The 21,660-nt window shown below is 33.5% G+C and overlaps 1 protein-coding gene across 2 annotated transcripts in view; it reads right to left on the reverse strand.

Moving 5' to 3' along the window:
- Window positions 1-21,436, reverse strand: part of LOC127729300 (GTPase-activating Rap/Ran-GAP domain-like protein 3) — an 82,830-nt gene extending 61,394 nt beyond the window's left edge. For both annotated transcript variants that reach the window (XM_052237039.1, XM_052237038.1), the window contains exons 1-2: window positions 21,045-21,436; window positions 7,781-7,850 (exon numbers count right to left, since the gene is read on the reverse strand). In XM_052237039.1, coding sequence (XP_052092999.1) covers window positions 7,781-7,850; window positions 21,045-21,187 — 213 coding nt within the window. In that variant the 5' untranslated portion in view covers window positions 21,188-21,436. The remainder of the gene's footprint in view (window positions 1-7,780; window positions 7,851-21,044) is intronic.
- Window positions 21,437-21,660: the final 224 nt, after the last annotated feature.

The raw sequence follows: 21,660 nt of genomic DNA on the forward strand, positions 1-21,660 counted from the left end.
GACAGAGACGGGTGATTATAACCTCTGGTTCGAATGGAATTGATATTCTTTTAAAAAATCCCGCATTTACCACCATTTCAAAGCCAACTAAAAATAATATATAAATCATTTTTCCAGACTAAGAACTATGCTGGATTGAGATGTGTGGAGGTTTGCTATAAATCGTGTCAGTACCGAAGTACTGACTACTGAGTTTGATGATACCCTCGAGGAATGATAGTGGACCAGCAACGGTATCGTCTCGGTGCTGTAGAAAACGAAAACAATACTTTATAAAGTTCATGCGTCTGAAGCGCTTTTTCTGGATTTACCTTCACCAGGAACGCTGACAGCCTAATATATAAGAATATATAAGAAAACAATACAATTAAATACTTTACTGTTTAAAGTTTGTAAACTTTTATGTCTTAAATACAGTTAAAAGTTTACACACTTATTTGATTATGTGCATCCTTGATGACTGGTGCCCTCATGTTGCATTTCATTTTCAGAATTACATTAACTGTTGAAATAACTTTTACGGTACCAGATGCACATTTCGACTTTGAATGTCCCTTCAGTGATGATCGAGGCCAAAATATTTGAAAATCGAAAACTTATTAAAAAAAATGAAAAGCAAATAAACCAAAAAGTAACTTGATATATCAATCTCCAAGTATTATAAATATTCTCTTGGTTTTTACTGTCAATTAGCTCTACTGCTAATATCTACGTACGAAAGATTAATATTTTTTTACAGCATTCAAGTCTTGTTTAATTATTGTTTTACTTTCCGATCTATCGTAAAAGTTTGATTGTGGAAATACACATTTTCAACAATCTCGTCTTGTTTATGTTTGGTTTTTACTTTCTGATCTATAAAAAAAAGTTTTACTGTCACCGTGGCAATACAAAATATCACGTAGTATTAGAAATATAATTCTTACGGTAAAGGGAATGTCTCAAAGACATATTTGATATCGTGACCTCGATAATTCAATGTACTTGATATCTACTGGGACTGGTATCTTACTTGTTAGATAGTTTTCCAAGGTATCTAATAAACATTCACCTCATATTGCAGATGTACTGTTTATAAGGTTGGTATTTAATAATGAATAAAATAAATAGTTTGTTGTAACAATCTTGTCTTCGTTTTCTTCCTCCGATCTGTGAATGATTTTTCATTGTTGCATACTCGATATCACGTGGTAATCTGCATACATCGAGATCGTATAAAAGACATAAATAATGACCATTATAAATGATCGAAACTTGATGGCATTCCGTAAATTAAAATTCCGAGGAAATTTGAACGGCTAATTGTTGATTATATTAACTCACATATATATGTAGGACTCAGAGGTGCGATGGGGATGCTGAAGTGCGATGGTCACGCTGAAGTGCGCTGGTCCACGCCGAAGTACGATGGTCCTTTCGCTGAAGTGCAATGGTTTGGAATGACGCCTGAATATTGTGACGTTTTCAAGTACAACGTTACTTTAAATACAACATGGATTCGCAGGCACGAGGATAAGGTTTTGTAGATGAAGATTTAATGCTAACAAAAGAAAGGAATGGAAAAAAGTCCCGAACAGTTTTGAGCAGTACAGGTAGAGGTTACAAAAATATGTTAAATCATGTCAGGCAGCAAATCATAGGGAGCAATTAAGCGGCTGAAAGATGAACTTAGTCAGGAAATGGGCTAACCAGTGTTCGGAAGTATGCTGCAAACTTTTTGCACGATAAATTAAATATATTTATCTAAATATTTTAATTTTGACTTCTCTCTAAGCATGCGTCCCGTGATTTTATGTGGACAATTCAATAATAAAATTAATTATTAGCAATGTTTTTGCTTCATCAAGTTGATATAATGTTGTTTTATTCCCAAGATAAATCCTGCTTTGTAAGAACACCGCCACTCGAGCCTAATTTTAATGTGGTTACAGTGTTAATTTTCTACAAGTTAGGCGGAAATAAGCATGACTAGTCACTACGTGTACTTCCCAAATTCTCATCCTCAGTGGAGAAGCAGCTAATTTTACAGTGTTTGATGGAATATGTGACACTTCTCGCTATAAGTGAAGCATAAATGTACTTGGCGGTGTTTTTACTTCTTGGATTCTGTTCCGACATCAGATAAATGGATGAATGATTATTGTGAGCAATTTTCAACTTTTGTCATGACGTGAACAAGTTATATTTGATAAAATGAGATGGACCCAGCCTAGTACCATATGAAGACCTAAACGCTTAATGTGACGCGCAGTTTATATTTCGTTTGTGGTGTCCTGGTGTGCTGTCGCAAATTCATAGGATGTGTCCGTTGTTATTCTGCGGTTTACATGTTGTAACGTACTATTATATTATTATTTATGCATTTCCCTGTGCTGAGTGTTCTTGCGTTTGTTTGTACTGTATTCCTGTCACGTAGTGTTGTCATTTTAGCGGTATTTTTAACATTGCGGGAGGTTTGACTAGCCATAAAACCAGGTTCAACCCACCATTTTTTGTTCTTAAATTGTCCTGTACCAAGTCAGGAATATAGCAGTTGTTATCTACAGTCCGTTTCTATGTATGTTGGCGTTTGCTTTTGTTGTAGTTCAGTGTGTCTGTTGTTCCGTTGTTTTTCTCTTGTAGTTGATGTGTTTCCCTCGGTTTTAGTTTGTTACCCGGATTTGTTTTTGTTTAATCGAATAATGACTATTGAACAGCGGTATACTACTTTTGCCTTTATTTAACCTTTTTCAACGCTCTTGAACACTCCATAAAAATACATTTAAATACATTTTCTTCCACTCAAACCCATCATACTTACCTGAGCCATCCATTCTATTTTCTGACTCCGTGCTAATAGGAGAATTGGCAAATTTGAAATTAGATTTAAAAAAAATACATTTTAAAGTCTTTGGTTTGACCAGAACAGAAATTAAACGATCTCCCAAATGCGAGGCTAGCAGCTACTTTGGTCAAATCTTATTGATGTTATTTGATTTAAGCAGCCCACGTACATTTTGTTTTTTACTCAATTTTACAGGCCAAGTTAGCGTTACAATATCACCATCACACTTCACCGTGTTAACCAATGCCCTTCAGCGTGGACCATCGCACTTCAGCGTATCCACCATCGCACTTCAGCGTATCCACCATCGCACTTCAACGTAGCTATCAACAAGTTAACGTCACAATTTCACCATCGCACTTCAGCGTATTAACCAACGCACTTCAGCGTGGACCATCACACTTCAGTGTGACCATCGCGGTTCGGAGTACCATCGCGGTTCCGAGTCCTACATATATATATGGGCGTAAACCCCTTATTTCACGAAAAAAAAAAACAGTTCGGTGGAATTATGCAGTCTTCAACAAAAGACAACTATATATTAGCTCTAATTCACACCGAGTCTACCCAAGTTACGAATAGATCAAACAGAGATTATAAAAGATCTGCTATTAGTCAAGCAACTAAGTCTTATTTTTCATCAGAATTCTGCAAAATGTGGTAAAAGCATCAAGCTCCTAACACCATTCTAAGCAAAATAAGATATGGAGCCAACCTGAAAAAATCAACTTCCGTTTTTTTCCAAAATGGCGGACAAAATTGCAAAAATTCTAAACTAAATACCAAAGAAACCGTACACAAGGTGGTAAAACAATGAAACTTTGTATATTATCTCTTTAGACCCTTCTAACCAAATAAAGATATGAAACCAATATGAAAAACTATCAACTTCCGGTTTTTTCCAAGATGGCGGCCGAAATAACAAAATGATAAAAAAAAGTCAATAGGACGTTGCAATATTTACAAAAAAAATATATCAGATGAATACAATTGAAAGTAATATATATATACAGTAGCTGTTATATGCAATAAGACGTTCATTCATCCTGTTTGTGTCGGTAAACCCTATACTCTGCAGTCCATCAGGCACAATCTCCCCCACACTTGCCTAAAGCTGTACACGGAAGGGCGGATTTGAAACCTTTGCACTGTCCTAGACAACCTTTCTTGCATCCACAGTGAACAAGCTCCTGTAGTGAAGAGGCTGCCTCTGCCAATATTGTCCAGAACGGGTTCTTACATGCCGTTGTCTTGCTTCTGGTCCGAGTACACAGTTATTTCGTAGTGCATTTCTTTTAGACAATAAATGAAAATTAAAAAAAACCCACCTGCTCTTTCTCAATAATATTTTTACAGTGTGTTGTACAACTTTTGGGACAAATTATATCAAAATTATAGAAAACTTCATCGGCTCTCACTCAAAATATGGACAATTTCATGTTAAGGGGGTCTTCAAATCTTTTGACAGCTTCCGAAGTGCTAATTTTTAACATTTTTCAGCTAGACCAAATCACTACTTTACTTTAAAATTCATGACCCAAATTTTTTTACAGTGTCATTTCACCCCCCTACTTACTATTTGAGTCATAAAACATGGAGAAATAAATTTGAAAGGGGTATAAAAAAATCGACAAGTAACACACTATGCACACTAGGGACTATAGGGACTACAACGAAAATCAAAGGACGATAACTGTGTACCCGGACCTTCTTCCAACCATACAAGTCTGGGGATGGAAGAACAGGCTGTAAAAGCAAACACTGTATCCAAATCAATCCAGCTTGGTACACATAACGTTTGCATGTTGGTAAAGTGCCTCTCGTGTTGGTGGTACAGACTCGATTGATCTACCTTTATGTGCAAAGAGTGCTTTTCTAGCTTCATTTACACTGTTGGATTCATTTGTCCGATGGTACAAAAGAACAACATATCGCTCCAGCAATAGTAGAATTAATTCACGGCATATTGTACTTGGTTTGTCTCTCATCTGTTTAAAAGCAGCTGATACCTCGGGGAAAGCATTCCATGTATCGCATGCTGTTTTCTTTCCTCGTCTTGCAAATAAAGATACATTTTAACAACCTGCGTGGAATATTTGTAAAATCCTAGATTTAAGAGGACCCAAAGATTGTGCAATATCATGAATAGGAATGCAACGGAAATGTTTCCCGGTTGCAAATGCTATCCATATCTCACCAGCTTCTGTGTCCTTAAATACAGATATAGCGATCACAATAACGTCTGTATCTACAGTTTTAATGCTGATCTTTATAAAACCATCCCTGACTGCATCTGCAACGTGAATCATAACTCTCGTATCTGCTTCTTCGTGTTTGCACGGATGTAGTTTTGACTTGTCTATGTGTGCTTGGTTTGAAATCACATTCTCTCCGACTGTACAGATAACTTTCTTTTCAGTATTTGCTACTTCTGCCAACTTTTCCGATAGAAACTGAAACAGCTCCCTTTTATTCTCATCAACCCGTAGAAAGCCATGCCAGTTCTTATGGATATTTGTTTGAGCTTGAACTTGCCTTCGAATTCCCTTCCCCCTCTTTTCTCTGGTTGCACTTTTGAGACTGTTTTCTACATATGTGTCCCGTACTACATCAACGCGTCCAACATCGCTATTCCGGTTTACTATGTAAAGAACCAACAGTTTTACAGCATGGGATACATGGGATGCTTTCCTCGAGGTATCAGCTGCTTTTAGACAGATGACAGACCAACCAAGTACAATATGCCGTGATTTAATTCTACCATTGCTGGAGCGATACGTTGTTCTTTTGTACCATCGGACAAGTGAATCCAAACAAAACAAAAAAAATGTAAATAAAGCTAGAAAAGTAATCTTTGCACATAAAGATAGATTTATTGAGTCTGTACCACCAACACAAGATGCACTTTACCAACATGCAAACGTTCTGTGTACCAAGCTGGATTGATTTGATTACAATGTTTGCTTTTACAGCCTGTTCTTCCATCCCTAGACAACGCATGTAAGAAACCGGTCTGGACAATATTGGCAGAGGCAGCCTCTTCACTACAGGAGGTTGTTCACTGTGGGTGCAAGAAAGGTTGTCGAGGACAGTGCTAGTGTTTCAAATCCGCCCTTCCGTGTACAGCTTTATGCAAGTGTACAAGGAGATTGTGCCTGATGGACTGCAGAGTATAGGGTTTACCGACACAAACAGGATGAATGAACGTCTTATTGCATATAACAGCTACTATATATATATTACTTTCAATTCTACTCATCTGATATATTTTTTTTGTAAATATTGCAACGTCCTATTGACTTGTTTTATCATTTTTGTTATTTCGGCCGCCATCTTGGAAAAAACCGGAAGTTGATAGTTTTTCATATTGGTTTCATATCTTTATTTGGTTAGAAGGGTCTAAAGAGATAATATACAAAGTTTCATTGTTTTACCACCTTGTGTACGGTTTCTTTGATATTTAGTTTAGAATTTTTGCAATTTTGTCCGCCATCTTGGACAAAACCGGAAGTTGATTTTTTTCAGGTTGGCTCCATATCTTATTTGGCTTAGAATGGTGCTAGGCGCTTATATACCAAATTTCATGCTTTTACCACATTGTGCAGGGTTTTTCTGATATTTCCTGGACTATATCAACATTTGCACAAAATATTTTAAAAGAAAAATTTCGATCAAGTTATTAGTTATTTTATATACCATCAATATCAGTATTTTTTTTTTGAACAATTAGTACCTCTATTAAAGACTACCATCGACTTCAATTTTCTAAAACCTTTACTTTCACAACCACAAACAAAATCAATTTTGAATGTGGTTTGCGAGATATATAAAGATCAAAGACTTCAATTTAAATTTTGCTCTTCCTCCAAATTCATATAGTAATTCATGCAATTCATCTATAGTGACCTAATTAAAACTGAAAAAAAGAAGTAGGTTCTAAATGACCAGTATAATATGCAAAATTTAAAGATGTATTGTTTTGGAATGACTTATTCTTTAAATGTGCTGTCGTTCGTCGTGTGAGTGTTATATTGTTCTATGTCCATTATTGTTAATAACGGAGAAAGCTTTATATTTGAGATCCAAGGTACAATGGTCAGAACTAAACTGTTATATCACCACACTCCAATAAGATTATAATACCTTATTCATCTAGTTGGATACCGAATGTTTAGAGAAAAATAGAGTTGTATCTACATGATTTGTCAGATATATTTGCTCTAAAACAAATTGTAATCAGAATTATCTTAGTAATACTATGCTAAAAAAATTGCATGATTTGAACTTAATCTATGAGTAATACTGAGCAAATCACGCATTACAGAATTGATGATATTACAGAATTTAACAATATATAATCTATCTCAAACAGAAATGTTAAAAACAATTTCTCAAAAAGACATGTTTTTGTATTGCAGTTTTTTATCTCAAGAAAAGAGGGTGCTGTGTTTATTTAAGGTACTTGTTAATTTAAAGAAAACAATGGATCAGAGAGTTGCACTTCAAGTCTATAAATTCGATTCCTAAATAGCTATTCATATTTCAGTCACATATTGTGCTTTTAAACTTCATCTTGAACTTTGCAACATTAAGACAGATGGACTTACAACATTATAAAACCCACACGACGCATTGCGGTTGTTAAAAAAATAACAATGTTCTTATAAAATACGATATGTGCGATACATATAGAATATATGTGATGCCATCTATATTGGCTATTTCAAAGGTCACTATTACCTCTATTCAAGGGTTCATATAACCCTAGCTTGTTTAGTTTGATTGCCGTTTGCAGTTTCTGTGCTTATATTTTTATCTCTGTTAAGGGGACAAGACAATTGGAAGCTTATCAAACAAACAATCATTTAATTGTTTCAGTTGTTTTGTTTGAAAAAAGTTTCACGGCGATTGATGTGCAGATTATAGAAAATTAAGAAAAACAAAGATAAAACTCACCAGTTCAACAGACCCGTACTGTCGTCTGCTGAAAACATCACGTCGAAATGTTAAATCGGACGCCGGGGAACTGAAAAAAAGAAAATTAAGTATTAACGTCGTAATTATGAAAGAACTTTACAACACTGAATTAATTTGTTTCTAACTTGTTGACAAAATGTTGTTGGCTTTAGAAAAGCATTAAAGTCATCGGCATCTTAATGATACTTCTGGTAGAGTATTTCTATAAATACATGACTGGCGCGAAATCTAAAGATACCTTTGGGAGTAATATTTCATTTATTTTCTGTTGTTTTGTTTAATGATGATGTATCTTGTACCATGAAAAGGTCAAACGTCGTTACAATACTGATTTATTTTTTCAAGAATGAATAAAATTGAGAATGGAAATGGGAAATGTGCCAAAGAGACAACAACCCGACAAAAGAGCAGAAAACAGCCGAAGGCCACCAATGAGTCTTCAACACAGCGAGAAAATCCCGAACCCAGAGGCGGGCTTCAGCTGGCCCTAAACAAAAATGTGTACTAGTTCAATGAAAATGGACGACACACTTAACATATAAATTAACTAAAATTAAAGAACATACAAGAATAACAAAGGCCAGAGGCTCCTGACTTGGGACAGGCGCAAAAATGCACTATGGTTAAACATGTTTTGTGAGATCTCAACCCCACCCTATGCCTCTAGCCAATGAAGAATAAACAAAATCTACATGTGATCCATATTTGAAAAAGAATTAACATTTCCAGATCTATATTACCCAGAAGTCACTTCTATTGTACTGTTTTATTACAATGTACAAATGATAGTTGTATCAACATGCAACATTAATTTTTAACAATGTACAAATGATTGTTGTATCAACTTGCAACATTGTTTTATAACAATGTACAAATGATAGTTGTATCAACATGCAACATTAATTTATAACAATGTACAAATGATTGTTGTATCAACTTGCAACATTGTTTTATAACAATGTACAAATGATAGTTGTATCAACTTGCAACATTGTTTTGTTACAATGTACAAATGATAGTTGTATCAACTTGCAACATTGTTTTGTTACAATGTACAAATGATAGTTGTATCAACTTGCAACATTGTTTTGTTACAATGTACAAATGATAGTTGTATCAACTTGCAACATTGTTTTATAACAATGTACAAATGATAGTTGTATCAACTTGCAACATTGTTTTTAAATTAGAGAAATGATCTTGCATAATATTCTTTTAAGTTCAAGTTACATAACTAAACTTGAGGCACCCAGTATTCTAGGAGATTAAATATCTTATTTAAAGGTAACCGAATGCGACCGGGTTTAATAGTGCACCTGCAAATCTCAAAGGAGCATAGTTATTTTGTTCGTTTAAGGTAGTAGATTTTTTTTATCTAGATCATGTATGTACTTTTCAATGGTATAGATAACTGTAACGTTAGTACTAAGTATTTGTTTATTTCATTTATTTTTTTTACCAAAACAGTGGGTTTTCTTGTAGTAATAAACGACTTCTATGACTTGTAACCCGTGTTTTAACTGACACCTTAACTTATCTTATCATAATCATATGAAATATAGAGCTGTAAATTTTAAACTCAGTAACATTTTTTCTATCCAAATAATCGTTCGGTTCATAGTGTGTTTAACAATTATTATCGAACAGGATACTTCTCGAGTACGAAGTAATTATGCTGGGTAGCAGTAGTAAACCAATTTTGATCTAGAAGTTCTGAAAAGACTAAACATTAAATTATTAAATCATTTCCAGTCTTATAGTCAGTTTTAAACTTATCCATTGCGGTAAATGCAGTACTGTTCAGACGAGCAGTCAATTAAGATATGTTCAATCTAAGTTCAGATTGTACAATAGTTATTTACATGTACACGTCAACAACATACTGAATTGTCGGAAAGGCTACTGAACCGTACTGAATTTACTGCAAGCGAAAAAGTCTGAACGGGACTGGATTTACAACAAGAAAATAATATTGTTATTACTTGATTGTTAAGCACTATACACAGGTATGTGTCGAATTCGTCATTGGCAACACTTTTTGTATCTAAGTGATAAATTCTAATTTAACAGGTATCTACCGGTTAGAAATAGATAGATGCCGATCAAAAAAAAATGTCACACTGAAAGCCCTAATAGTTAATAAAAGGTCAGAAAGAAGCCATTTAGGGGACTTGAATCCAGGAATTTTATTTTCAAAAACGTTGTGGTGTATTGTTGTTTTCTCTTATTAAGCCCCTTTATGAATTCGGTGCCGACATCAGGATTGTGATAGTCTCTGTTGAATTTGTTCATACCTGAATTTCCTGGAATTAGACCTGGTTATATGTTGCTAGGTTGCTTCCTTAATGGGATTATAATTTATAATCACCTTTTTATTTATATAATCTGAACATTTCTTTTCATATAAGTCGAATCGACTTTACATAAATCAACAATCTGGTCACTTATCTCTAAACAGATTTATCTATTTTTTTTGTTATATATTATTCCACATTCATTTACTCTTTATTATTGTTATAAAGAGATCTCCGTACAATAAGTTTTGTTATACATTATACATAACAAAATCACCTGTTATAAACTAGATACTGTGTAAATTCATTTAGAGAGAGAAAAAATTGACATACATAACAAAACATATAAAGATGGATAATGTGTCAAAGGACATGTGTAGTTTAGGGCAATTAATTTTCAGAAATCAGGATCAGTGAATTTCAACTACATTATATATGCAGTATAACGTGTAAGGCTAAAGGGATAGATGATACCACCGGACCTTATCTCACTATCAATGGTGACAGCAGAACCAAAAGTATTAATACATAAAAAGACAAAATATTAAATTAACATTTTAAAAATATTCAATGGCTCTCCCGTAAAAATGGAATTGGTCAAGTACATAAAACACACAATTACCATGACAAGAACATACAAATTACTGTACCTTGAAGCGCGTCGTCTAAAATAGTCCTCTTTGGACCATGTCGATCGGCTTAGTGTCTCAAGTCTAAAATTACTAGGACGCCTCCTTTTGAAATTGCACAGAGACTGTGATCTCAGTCTAAAACCGTTCATTATTTCGAGAAATCACAGTTTACAATCTCTGACACTCACGACATCTATCACCCCCTAATGGATGAAAGGTTACGTAAAATTTATTGAAAATCAATCAGTCAATCAAGAAATATTGAAAGTATAGTGATATAGACTCGTGTAAGTTTCCTTACGATAGATCACTATAGATCTTTCATATAAATTTCCTAAAGGTAAAGTGTCGATGGATGTTGGAGATTTTATATCATTACACTGCTGATGAGAAATCAATGGATGAGTTGTTGTCAACAGTGTCTCCGTTTGATGAAATTATGGCATTTATCACATCATCTTACACAATTAAATATTATTATACATGAATCCATTATTTTGATGATAGATTGTTGCTATAGTCGAATTTTCTACTGGACAGGAAACATACCAGTCACAAGCTTACACGAAAGTGTGCAACGCATATAATTGAATTATTGTTATGGTATAGAACCACTAATTCAGGCCCGGTCGGAAAGAACATACAAGAAAGTAGTACATATTTTAAACAAAATAGTTCCTACGCATAGCTGTGTCCTTGTCAATAGTGGGAATATTTGGGTAGTTTTAGTATCAAATGAAAGCTTGGGGACTTGGGATCACTGTAGAACCCTTGTTGAAAGTTTTATTTGAATAATAAAGAAGTATATGAAATTTGAATAGGAGGGCTCATTTGGCCTGTTGTTCATATCAGAAGTTCCTGTTTTTGTACTATCAAACTTCCGGGAACCAGTATGCTCTAAAATGCAATTAAAGGTATGCTGATTTTTTCACCACAAGACAGGATAAGGTACAGTTTTGACATGAAATAACTGCCACTTTATTTGAACTTAAGACAAAGTAGCCATTAATGCTTGAAATTGCAGAAATTAACATAGAAAGCAATGGGGCTATGAATTAGTGGTTTTATACCTATTACTGACAGGCATGTGAAATTCTATTTTTAGAAATCATACCCTTTACAGTGAAAATTGGTCACATTTGTTATCAGAAATCATGTTACATTATTTTTTTTATGTAACAATTATGTTAGTGTCAAATTACAACCCTCAAATTGCTACAATAAGGTATTTTAGCCTTTTTTGGTCATTTAGCATGCACACAGTTAAGATTTTACCTGAAATTTAAATTTTTGGATTATCTAACACTGAAACCAATGAGACTTGTATATCATGACTAGTTTACAGTATAAATATTGTTTTTGGTCAAATTATCTAGTGAGTGTTCATGTTTTATTGTGTTTCTTAGTGAATTATTTATTTCAAGGAAAATTGGTGTATACTTATACAGGATTTCCAAAATCTCACTTGAAATGCATTTTATAACCATTTTAGCAAGTTGTCTAGCTTGGAGATACATAAATTGCTCTTGTTGATCCATGTTTATACATAAAAGTATGGTTTTTTACCAAATCACTCTCCTTTTCCAACATGTAGAAAAAAGGGGGGACAAAACTATCAATTTTATTTTATGTTTGGACCTTTGTTTTTATATTCAAGGAAGAATCTCTGATAAAAATAAGACATATAGGTAAGAACACTGTTATTTGAGTAGATATTAACAAATCAGAACTGGTAAAAATTGAAAAAGTGTCATATCTGTCACTATTAGTATCTATATGTAGTTTTCTTTGTTTAACGCATATGCTACTACCAGTCCAATTTGAGCTTGAATTCAGTGATATAGTGTTTTGACAAAAGCTTGATGTGTTTTTCTATGCTAGAAATAGATCATAGAAGGAAATTAAGTCAAGCAGAAGTCATTATAACAAGTTTGGTGCTGTTATAGGTATAGAACCACTAATTCAGGCCCGGTCGGAAAGAACATACAAGAAAGTAGTACATATTTTAAACAAAATAGTTCCTACGCATAGCTGTGTCCTTGTCAATAGTGGGAATATTTGGGTAGTTTTAGTATCAAATGAAAGCTTGGGGACTTGGGATCACTGTAGAACCCTTGTTGAAAGTTTTATTTGAATAATAAAGAAGTATATGAAATTTGAATAGGAGGGCTCATTTGGCCTGTTGTTCATATCAGAAGTTCCTGTTTTTGTACTATCAAACTTCCGGGAACCAGTATGCTCTAAAATGCAATTAAAGGTATGCTGATTTTTTCACCACAAGACAGGATAAGGTACAGTTTTGACATGAAATAACTGCCACTTTATTTGAACTTAAGACAAAGTAGCCATTAATGCTTGAAATTGCAGAAATTAACATAGAAAGCAATGGGGCTATGAATTAGTGGTTTTATACCTTATACGATTGCCATGAAAACACAAATCCGGTCGTCAGATGCTTTTAATATATCCCATAGATAGAATATATATATTCATCAGACAGGACTTTTAAACTAAATATAGAAGCAATTGACTTTTGCCGGGGTAGCAACTTCAGCGTAATTGAATCGATTATTTCTTATGAAATGCGACTTATAGCGATGCATAGGTCTCTTTTCTCCGTAATCCTCCTTTGTCTTTATAACATACAACTAATTGTAGTAACCACTCCTTATTGCAGAATAAGAAATTAAATTAAATATTGTGACACTATTCCTTATATTTTAGCCGGCAGGTCTTTGCAATACTTTCCTATTTATGACTTAAATAAAACAAGTGTTAATTCTGTTTATCACCATAAAATACGTTACACTTTTACTTTACGCACAAAATGTCGCAGTAGAATTTACTTCCTAACAGAATAAAAAATAACAACTATAGATCTAAAGTATTTCGCCACTTTTTTCCTGTTTTTTCGACTTGATCATTTGTGTCAGAAAGAGAATACACTATTTTCGTACCGTAATCTATTTGTAATTAACTTTTCAATCAGAATCTTATATCGGTCAGGTTTGAATAAGATAACATAAATAATTAAAACACATCCAAGTATACATTGTACAATCCACACTTGTTTTCTTTAACTGTTAGCATATTCCATTTATATGGTATACCAGTTCGTATTTGTAAAATTAAATGTGTAATGCAATCGCACGATGAAAGAATTTTTTACATATGTAAACCATCCAATACCCAAATTTAGATAGGAATAAATGAATTTTGAAAAAAGTCATATGTTATGATAACAAGGATTAATGAATGAATTTAAGTGAGTCTTTTTACTTGTCACATTCAAATAATTCGTCTTTGTCTTGTTCGAGATAGAGGGATGCTAATGTTTTTCGTTTTTGTACATGGAAATATTTTTTTTTTAAGTTAATTGAATCAATAAAACAAAATTTAGTCTGAATCACAAACGGGTTCTCGCAAAGACTATCAGTTGATCTTGACAATCAGACTATCTTTGATGAGGGTTTTTTCAATACTTTTAATTAAGATTATTCCATATAATCAAGTGCCATTGTGTTGTGTGCGTTGTGATAATATCACTACTGACTCAGTACCGTACAAGTGATTATCAGCCCCCGATAGTGCAGTCCGATCATTGGCAATGCTTCAATGTAAATTTATTTTATTGTCGAACAAAACGAAGAAGGCCAAGTTATTCAGAGACGGCATACGATACAGAAAAGATCTCCTGTTGATTTTTCTTTAAAATTTTGACAAAAATTCAATTTTGATATGCAGTTATGAGGTCTATCGAATTATGCAAAGAAGTTCATGAATTACTTGTCGGAACATTTCAGTTTGATTTTAGCTAGCTTGATGTTTCCATTTTTGAATACGTTGTCAACAAAATGGTGAAACTTTCAAACGAAAAGAGATACTTTCGCCAGCTTTTTTTTTTTTTTGTAAAAGTGTTCCTGGGTTTATACACTTTGTAGGTAGGTAAACTATCCTTGTAACAGTATAACCCACGTTTGACGTAGGCCAAAGTGCATATAAAACACAATTCTTTCTAGAATCTATCATGGTACTTCAACTCGCCCTTCAATTAGATTGTACCCGAGAAAATTCCTCTCGTTTTCAAAACCATAGATAATCTATAATTATGCGCATATCCTTGATGTGATTATAAGGCGTCTGTAAATGTCAATAGAGGCACGACTGTAATATCATGTAATAGTATATTAGCATCTCCTCTGAAGCATATTATACGGGGTTTATTGCTTTTCTAATATTAGATGCTGCATGAGATGATTTAAATGTGAGCAATTAGTGAGCTTTGATGTTTTACCTCTACAATATGTGGACAGTGTGTTTACACATCTGTAAATCTTTGCAGAAGCGTTTAAGTTCCAAACTGACAACCAGTCTACTTCAGATTAAGTGCAATGGTTATGACGAGAACAGAACGAACCCTTTTTATACGGAGGTCACAAATCAACAATTAAAAAAAACAAAACTGAATGTTAATAATAGTCCACATAATTATAATCATCCTCCTATATTTAAAGACACCAGTTCCAAATTAAACCTTGTTAAAGGCACTTCACTGGCACTGCATGTAGTAGGATATCAAGATTGACATTATCAAAGTTCCTTAGTTTTCGAAAGAGCTCATATCTCTGATAAATGTAAAATGGACAAACATAAAAGAAATGAAAATTATCTTCTATCGGATCTCCACAGGCACATACAGAGTCGTCTGGCAAATGATTACAGAAGAATATTCCATGAATATATTCTAAGCTTTTAAGTAACACGAGTTCGTTTAACAGTCTTTCTTAGGAATGCTAAAAAAGCGACGGTGAAACCCAACTATCTTACATTTCCCGTAATTTGAACTCTTGTGGATAGTTGTCCCTTTGACAGTCATACCCCTTATTTTATTTAAACATTATAAACGCTTCTCAGATTTAAAGATTTGAAAAGACATCAATTTTCGAAATGCAATTCTTGTACAGTGAAAAGTGTTATTATCTACCTTTACCAAAGTCTATCATTACTACTTCCGGAGTATTATCTCCACCAGTTGTCGTATTTACCAGGAAATATGAATAATCTTTAAACTAGTCACAATCTAATATGTACGATTTAAGTCTATATGTATATTCTCAAATCAATGTACTTTGTGTATTGCTTAAAAAAATGGATGATAGAGCTTGAAAACAGATTACAATGTGTCCAAAGACAGGATTTACTGTTATGTTTGTACACTCATTGTTATACATTAATCATGTTATTATAAATAAAGGAAGAGATGTTGCTTATATCCATGTTATTATGAATAACAGTAGATTTGTTGGGGCATCAATGAGACAGTAACAATTATACAACTTAAAACTAAACTGTAAAGACTCAGCTCTAGATCAAAATCGCCTTGTGAGTGATGATTTGAAGACAAACTACACAGCAATTAACTTATATTCAACACCAAATTCTGTTCAAAAGACACATAATTAAACACTAACGAAAATCATTATGACTAAATTTATTGTTGAATAGATGTTGAATGTATTCACAGTCTGTTTTTTGTTTTACTCGTGGGAATTTTAAGCTTCACATACCGTTTAAATAACTTGTTTATTTCTGAAGTCCATATACTTAAACTCTTCTTAAAAATTCCCACTAGTGAAATAACACAATGAATTATCAGGTATTTTGTGTTTATAAAGCACACCTAATCAATTGAAGCATAATGTGCTTATTACCAAATGTAATAATGAAGTGTGAACTGAATTTAGACCAAAATATTACTGTACATAACATGTTTACAGTGAATAGCAGCTGCCAAGGATAAATCATAAGTCATAGAATGACTGACAACCTCATAGCTACAAAAAATGAAAGAGTCTGGAAAAAAGACTACAGGAGACTCTTGCATCGTAACTTTTCAATAGATAAACATTTTATTAATATAATATAAGAAGATGTGGTATGATTGCCAATGATTTAATACCTATCCACTAGAGACCAAATGACGTGGACGTAAGCAACTAAGATATATCACATTCCGACCTTCATTTAGGTTGTTTGTACCATTATGATCTTAATGTTGGTTCTAACAAACTGGATTTACACCAACATATCAAAATGTGATTTCTTGGAAAGCAAGTTTTTCAAAAAACGCATACGTATTTGCTTTTTCACTTTCTCAACGACTTTAAGTGAAGCTAAGTGATGAGAGATATTAGAACAGTTCTAATGAAAACAACGCAGAGCAACAAAGGCAGTACATACGTGTATTTGTTGACAACTTAATCTGTAAGAGGTTTAAAAGACTTGTAATGCCGTTATATGACAATCATTTGTAACATATAGAATGTCTACCCCATCAAATGACTTGTTTTTCTGCAAATTTCTTTTACATACAATTCTCAATCGTACCGCCTCATCAAACAAAGCAGCGTGCACTTTGTCCTTTTAAATTACATTTTGTTTTAAGTTTTGGGGAAAACATTATTTTTTCTTACATATAATCAATTTAATGTTGTTTTGTATATAGATATAAGAAGATTCTTTTAATAAAGAGATGTCTTTATTGCTTTTTGGGAAAAATCGTTTTCGAAAGATAAATGATTCGAATGACTTCTAATGCAAACGTTTGAAGCTTTAATGATTTCATATTTCAAATGCCGATGTTAGTTTTGTCAGTTTTACAAGTATTTCGTCAACAGACATAGACAATTAATTGCTCCCGAATGGCTACAGTCACGTACAGTCACGTACAGTCACATACATCGCGTTTAAAAATGCAATTGAATATTTATACAATGAATAAAAGTCCACCGTTGAATAAGGTTCTAACGGCTAGATTAATTTGATATATTTTACTTCCAAATAATAGTCAAATTGGAAATAAGAATGACTGTCAACCTGGAAGTAAGAAATAACTAATCTGAAGAATGAAACGTCTACTTAGAAAAGAGAAATGTCTACCTGGAATGGAGAAATGTCTACTTGTAACTTTGAACTGAGAAATATTAACATTGAACTGAGAAATGATAAATCGAAACTAAGAAATGTCAACTGAGAAAAAGTCTGTGTGGAAGTGTGACATATCAACTATGAAATGTGGATACATAACAACAAGATGTCACAAAAGGTCTTCCATACATAGCAACAAGATGTCACTAAAGGTCTTCCATACATTAAAGATTTTAATAAATCCACCGATTATTCAAACAAACAGAAGTTGTCGTTTGTTGCTGTATATCATATTTGTTTTTCGTTTATTGTTTTGTACATAAATCAGACTTTTATTTTTCTCGTTTGAATAGTTTTACATTTGTCATTTCGGGGAATCATACCACATCTTCTTGATCTTATAATATTAAATAAAGAAAGAGGGTTAAACTGCCTTTTTGTTAGATCTCAGCCATTAACTAGTTTAACATGATCAGTGAAAAAAAATTAAGGCTTCAAAACAGCAATGAAAGCGCTGTTCCTTTGCTTTTTGTGTGTTTTTGCTGTGCATGTACTGATTTTGTGTCATAGATGGATACGCCATATCATTGCTTTCTCTCTTCAAAATATCGTGCAAGAAAAATGAGTGCAAGAAAAACACTTAACTCTGTAGTAACGCTTTTGGGTTGGCTCATATTTATTTGTCACAAAAAAACACCTCTTTGTTGAATTAACTATGTCAATTTCGACATGTCATAAACTATGTCAATTTCAACATGTTTATGACAAGTCATCACAAATGACAGTCCTGCAATTATATGTCCAGATAATATCATTATATTCAATTATGAATAAAATTAACACAATTTCGTAAGGCTCGAATAATTTGATTTTTTTTTACATTTTAAGGGCCTCTTCTTTTAGCTTAATTTGGCCAATGGTTGTAGATATGTCAGCTGTTAAAAAAAGGTTTTTAGTAATGAAAATATTACAATGTTGAAAATGTGAGACGTCACTCTAAACACGTGCATGTGTAACCAGCTGGCAAATATTCACTCCATAAGAATGAGCCAATGGAGCAGCACCAATAAGTAAAAGGAATTTAACAATAGAAAAAGAAATGTCGACTCGTTTGTTATAAATTATGGTATGAAGATTATTACCATGAGTAGATCTAATTTCAAGGTCTAAAATGTTCACTAAAACGGTCACTTTTAATATACAAATAAGGTGATGAGGTAGGATTTCCAATGAAACAACTATCTCCCAAATGACGTGGATTTTAGAAACAATAAGTCACTGTACGGACTTCAACAATGAGCAAAACCAAGACATATACTCCGCTAAAACATAATCCGACATGACAAAATGTCAAACAGTTCAAACGAATGATCCCTATCGTCAGGCTTTGCTTGAACATAAATTGAAACCTATCGACAGGGTCTCCTTAAAATCTGGAATGATCCCTATCGTCAGGCTTTGCTTGAACATAAATTGAAACCTATCGACAGGGTCTCCTTAAAATCTGGTATGACGCCTATCAACCAGCGACTCTTTTCACAAAAAATCTTACGATTAAAATTGATCGTAAGTTATACTGAAATGTGTTTGACTTACGAGTATTTTTACTCTTAAGATTTTTTGTGAAAAGAGCCGCAGATCGGATTAAAACCTTAAACGTCATCTATCGACAGGGTGTGCTTAAAACCCAGAATGACACATATCGACAAGGTTTGCTTAATACCTAGAGTGACATCTATCGACAAAACTGCTTAAAACCCAGAATGACACCCATCGACAGAGTCATCTTAATACATAGAAATACAAGTACAGGGTTTGATTAAACGTAGAAAGGCACCTATCGACAGGGTCGGCTTAAAACTTACATGACATTTATCGACATAGTACTTAAAACCTTTATGACATCTATCGACATAATACTTAAAACCTATATGACATCTATCGACATATAACTTAAAACTTATATGACATCTATCGACATATTACTTAAAACCTATATGATATCTATCTACATAGTTCTTTTAACCTAGAATGACGGTTATCGACAGGGTCTGGTTGAAAGGTTGAATTACACCTATATCGAGAGGGTTGGTTGAAGCCTAGAATGGTCTATCAAGAGAGTCCGATTAAAACCCAAAATGCTACACATCGACAGGGTCTGCATAAACACTAGAATGGCACCTATAGACAAGGTCTGATTAATTTCTAGATAACATTTATCAACAGGGACTTTTTTAAACCTTCACTAGCTTCTATTGAAAAGGTCTGATTAAAACCTAGAATGACAGTTATCGACAGGATCTGCTTTGAGCCTAGAATGGTATCTACCAACAGGATCTGCTGATCCAAGAAAAACACATATCGATAAAATCTAGAATAACACCTATTGACAGGGTGCGATTAAAACCTAGAACTACACCTATCGACAGGGTGTAATTAAAACCTAGAACTACACCTATCGACAGGGTATAATAAAACCTAGAACTACACCTATCGATAGGGTGTAATTAAAACCTAGAACTACACCTATCGATAGGGTGTAATTAAAACCTAGAACTACACCTATCGACAGGGTGTAATTAAAACCTAGAACTACACCTATCGACAGGGTATAATAAAACCTAGAACTACACCTATCGATAGGGTGTAATTAAAACCTAGAACTACACCTATCGATAGAGTCTGGCTAAAAGTTTGAATAACACCTATCGACCAGGTCTGATTAAATCCTAGCACTACACATATAGACAGGGTATGCTTAAAACCTAGAATGACACCTATCCACAAAGTCTGCTTGAAACCTAGAATTACACCTATCGATTCATTTATCCAAACCTGTTTAGACTCGGGGGGGGGGGGGGGGTTAGAGCTTACAAATATATTGCATATACACACTAATCTATGGCTGATGAACGATTGTTGACTTATCATATCCATTGGCTTATTTAGGATTCGTAGTGTTGTCTTATTGATGTATACCCATATCTCCTTCATTTAGGATTCGTAGGGTTGTTGTCTTATTGATGTATACCCATATCTCCTTCATTTAGGGTTTCGTAGGGTTGCTGTCTTAGTGATGTATACCCATATCTCCTTCATTTAGGATTTGTAGGGTTGTTGTATTATTGATATAACCTATATCTCTTTCAATTCAAAGTTATTCTTACATTTCATCAATAGTTTGGAACTGGAGCTTAATCAACATTGTTGCTTCTATTATAAATATAATATACATCATACTTGATATATTAATGAAGTACACCAAAACCATTCATTCCTGTAATAACATTTGATCAAACATTAAAAAAAAACACATTTTCACGGAGCTGTTTTTATTTCATTTACTATTATTACCAATGCCAAAAATGAGATTTATTGTATATTGCCTACCTTACAGAGCGTCGCCTAAAACTGTCTTCCGCTGGATCCATTGGAATTGTGTTCCGAACAAGGACTTCTAGAGCATGGCAATGATGTTTCGGCTTCCGTTTATGATTTGAACATGATTTAGATCGCATTCGAAATGGATCCATTTTTTTCAGTTGAAAAGTTTAATCAAACATCAAGCAAAGACACTATAATCGTAAACCAAGAAGATTTCTGTCATCTTATTAAAGTGTTTCTAACTCCAGGCTTGAGTTAACTAAGCCATTTGTCTATTATTGAGAGTTAAATATTCTAGGCGTTGAAAATAACACAATCAATGCGCAATGAATTTTTACGAATTAATATAGTTTCCTACTTAAATATCACCTCACAACATGTTGTTTGTTTCGATCATCTTACAAGAAATAGGCTTGTTTATTGATTGTTTAATGATAATTATAATAAAATTGAAAATTTTTAACCCGGGTCATTGAATTACCTTTACATTTGTAATAAAAACACGAAATATTATGTTGCATATTGATCGAGTTTTATCAATGGCATCTGTGATGTGAATTTTATCTCCTTTTGGTCTTGTATATATACACATATAAACAAGGGTTGACTTAGGCAAGCTATC

This window comes from Mytilus californianus, unplaced genomic scaffold, assembly GCF_021869535.1.
Source record: "Mytilus californianus isolate M0D057914Y unplaced genomic scaffold, xbMytCali1.0.p SCAF_2, whole genome shotgun sequence".
NCBI classification, from domain to species: domain Eukaryota; kingdom Metazoa; phylum Mollusca; class Bivalvia; order Mytilida; family Mytilidae; genus Mytilus; species Mytilus californianus.